Consider the following 2,845-nt stretch of genomic DNA (forward strand, 5'->3'; position numbering starts at 1 on the left):
TCCGTTTCCTCCTGGGACTTTCACTGCAGACCAATCAGAGACTCCTACAAGGTCTGCTGACACAGACAGGAAGTAGCTCACAGACCAATCAGGAAACAGTTCAGTACATCAAGAAGAAGATCAGTAAGAATGTGTCTGCAGAGAAAAGCATCAATCTGTTCCACTGTCTGAATGAACTGAATGATCGTTCTCTAGTGGAGGAGATCCAACAGTCTCTGAGTTCAGGAAGTCTCTCCACAGATAAACTGTCTCCTGCTCAGTGGTCAGCTCTGGTCTTCATCTTAGTGTCATCAGGAAAAGATCTGGATGTGTTTGACCTGAAGAAATACTCTGCGTCAGAGGACGCTCTTCTGAGGCTGCTGCCAGTGGTTAAAGCCTCCAACAAAGCTCTGTAAGGACACACATTGTTAATAAAGTTACTTTTGATGGGTAGGAATCTGCTAATTATGAGGTAAATATTCATGTTTCAGTTTATATTTTAGTGCTTTGTCTCTTCAAAGTGTCCCACTGGGGGGATGAGCAAAAAAGAAACAGACTTCCTTCAGCAGCTGAACATAATGTTACATATTCAAGCAGCAAAACTTTATGTTAACATTGAAATGGATTAATATAGTTAATTGTGTAATTTCATAATTCTCTTTCCAACCTCCTTGTTGCCTGTATTTCTGTCATTTAAGGCTGGAGGCCCAACTATAGAATGAACCAGTTCACAACAAAAAAAAAGGTTGTGTAAAATCAGATGGTTCCTTCTCTGTCAAATAAAAACATTGTTGATTTGAAAGAACATAAATTCTGATGAATAGTTTAATACCAGATGTTCCTCCCTGTCTCCTCGGACTGAATGGCTGTAACCTCTCAGAGAGAAGCTGTGAAGCTCTGTCCTCAGCTCTCAGCTCCCAGTCCTCCAGTCTCAGAGAACTGGACCTGAGTAACAACGACCTGCAGGATTCAGGAGTGAAGCTTCTCTCTGCTGGACTGGAGAGTCCAAACTGCAACCTGGAGACTCTCAGGTAAAATGTGACCAATCCTGGTGAAACCAGATTTCTGTCCTTTACCTGCTTTCAAAGATGATGTAATTATTATTTGATATAATAATTGATGTCTGACTGTGACATGGTTAACCTGCTAAATCTCAACACATAACAATGGATAATTTTCATTTCCTCCAGGCTGAAAGAATCATAAAGAAAGTTATTAAGAAAAGTGGAGGTCAGGCGTACACTGATAGTGTAACTCTGGATTATTGACAGAACAAAGGAGATTATTGCAGATCTTTCCAACCAGCAGTTGTCAGACTTTCTCAACCATCGATGGGGAAATGTTGATTTTTATTATCTACAAAAGGAAATACAGTTTTATTAATATTTCAAAGTGTTGACAGTTTAAGCTCCAGTTTCTTGACGTTTTTCCTCAAATGTCCAGTTCAGACCTTGGGCTCTACCTCAATGTTCTCATCATGTGATGAATTGTGTGTCTGCAGCTTATCAGGCTGTTTGGTCTCAGAGGAAGGCTGTGCTTCTCTGGCCTCAGCTCTGACCTTTAACCCCTCCCATCTGAAAGAGTTGGACCTGAGCTACAATCATCCAGGAGACTCAGGAGTGAAGCTGCTGTCGGCTGGACTGAAGGATCCAGACTGGAGACTGGAAGCTCTCAGGTATGGAGGAACCTGCTGCAGGAGCAGAGAAGGTCTGATAGAGGAGGAAGAGGGAGAAACGTCTTTAGTCAGTCTGATTATTAAATCAGGTTGAGCTTCCAGAAATGTTTCCTTAGTTTCCTGATGTCCTTTTAGGCTTCAGTGAGTTTCTTCAGGTTGTTACTGAGGGATTTCCTTTCTCCTCTCTGTTGGAGCTTTTCCTGTGTTTGGAGAAATGAGTTGTGCTGCAGCAGCACCAACTGTCCTTCCTACATCCACTGCAGTTTGCAATCCAGATGTTGGACTGTTCCTGTCTCAGTGGAGGACAATGTGTGTCTGAGAGACATGTAATGTCCATGTTTGCTGTTGAAAGAGACTGATGGTCTGACCCCCGTCCTCCTTTCAGGGTGGAGCCTGCTGGAGGCCCATTCTTGACACCAGGTCCATGGAAATGTAAGTGTGTTTTTCATCTGATTCATGACAACAAAGCAGCTCACATTCAACCATCTTCAAACTGTCACATCACTCATTCAGGATCATCAAATATCAATAAATGATCAATAACTGCAGCTGGATTGTGTTTGTTCTCTCCATCAGATTCCTGTCAACTCATCATCGACACAAACACAGTGAGCAGAAAACTCAAACTGTCTGAAGACAACAGGAAGGTGACATATGTGAAGGAGCTTCAGTCATATCCTGATCATCCAGACAGATTTGATTACTGGAATCAGCTGCTGTGTAGAACTGGTCTGACTGGTCGCTGTTACTGGGAGGTCGAGTGGAGAGGAAGAGTTTATATATCAGTGAGTTACAGAAGAATCAGGAGGAACGGAAATAATAGAGACTGTGTGTTTGGAGTGAATGATCATTCCTGGAGACTGAGCTGCTCTGATGATGAAGGTTACTCTGTCAGACACAATAACAGAGAAACTCGTCTCTCCTCCTCCTCCTCCTCCTCCGTCTCTAACAGAGTATCAGTGTATGTGGACTGTCCTGCTGGCATTCTGTCCTTCTACAGAGTCTCCTCTGACTCACTGATCCACCTCCACACCTTCAACACCACATTCACTGAACCTCTGATTCCTGGATTTGGTGTCTGGTGGCCCAGTTCTGGTTCTTCAGTGTTTCTTTGCTGATTTGAGTCTAAAGAGTCTAAAGATTTTCTTTCTGTCAGAGAAACTCTCTCACTGTTGAACAGACAGTTCATCT

The 2,845-nt window shown here is 42.9% G+C and overlaps 1 protein-coding gene across 1 annotated transcript; it reads left to right on the forward strand.

Moving 5' to 3' along the window:
* The first annotated feature begins 1,410 nt into the window (after window positions 1–1,410).
* LOC106943637 (stonustoxin subunit alpha-like) lies at window positions 1,411–2,836 on the forward strand. Its single transcript, XM_015026951.1, has 3 exons — window positions 1,411–1,654; window positions 2,040–2,086; window positions 2,231–2,836. Exons 1-3 carry the CDS (start codon window positions 1,446–1,448, stop codon window positions 2,770–2,772), a joined length of 798 nt encoding a protein of 265 aa, XP_014882437.1. The 5' UTR covers window positions 1,411–1,445; the 3' UTR covers window positions 2,773–2,836.
* Window positions 2,837–2,845: the final 9 nt, after the last annotated feature.

Source organism: Poecilia latipinna, unplaced genomic scaffold, assembly GCF_001443285.1.
Source record: "Poecilia latipinna isolate Pla-1442-1.1 unplaced genomic scaffold, P_latipinna-1.0 Scaffold5593, whole genome shotgun sequence".
NCBI lineage: Eukaryota > Metazoa > Chordata > Actinopteri > Cyprinodontiformes > Poeciliidae > Poecilia > Poecilia latipinna.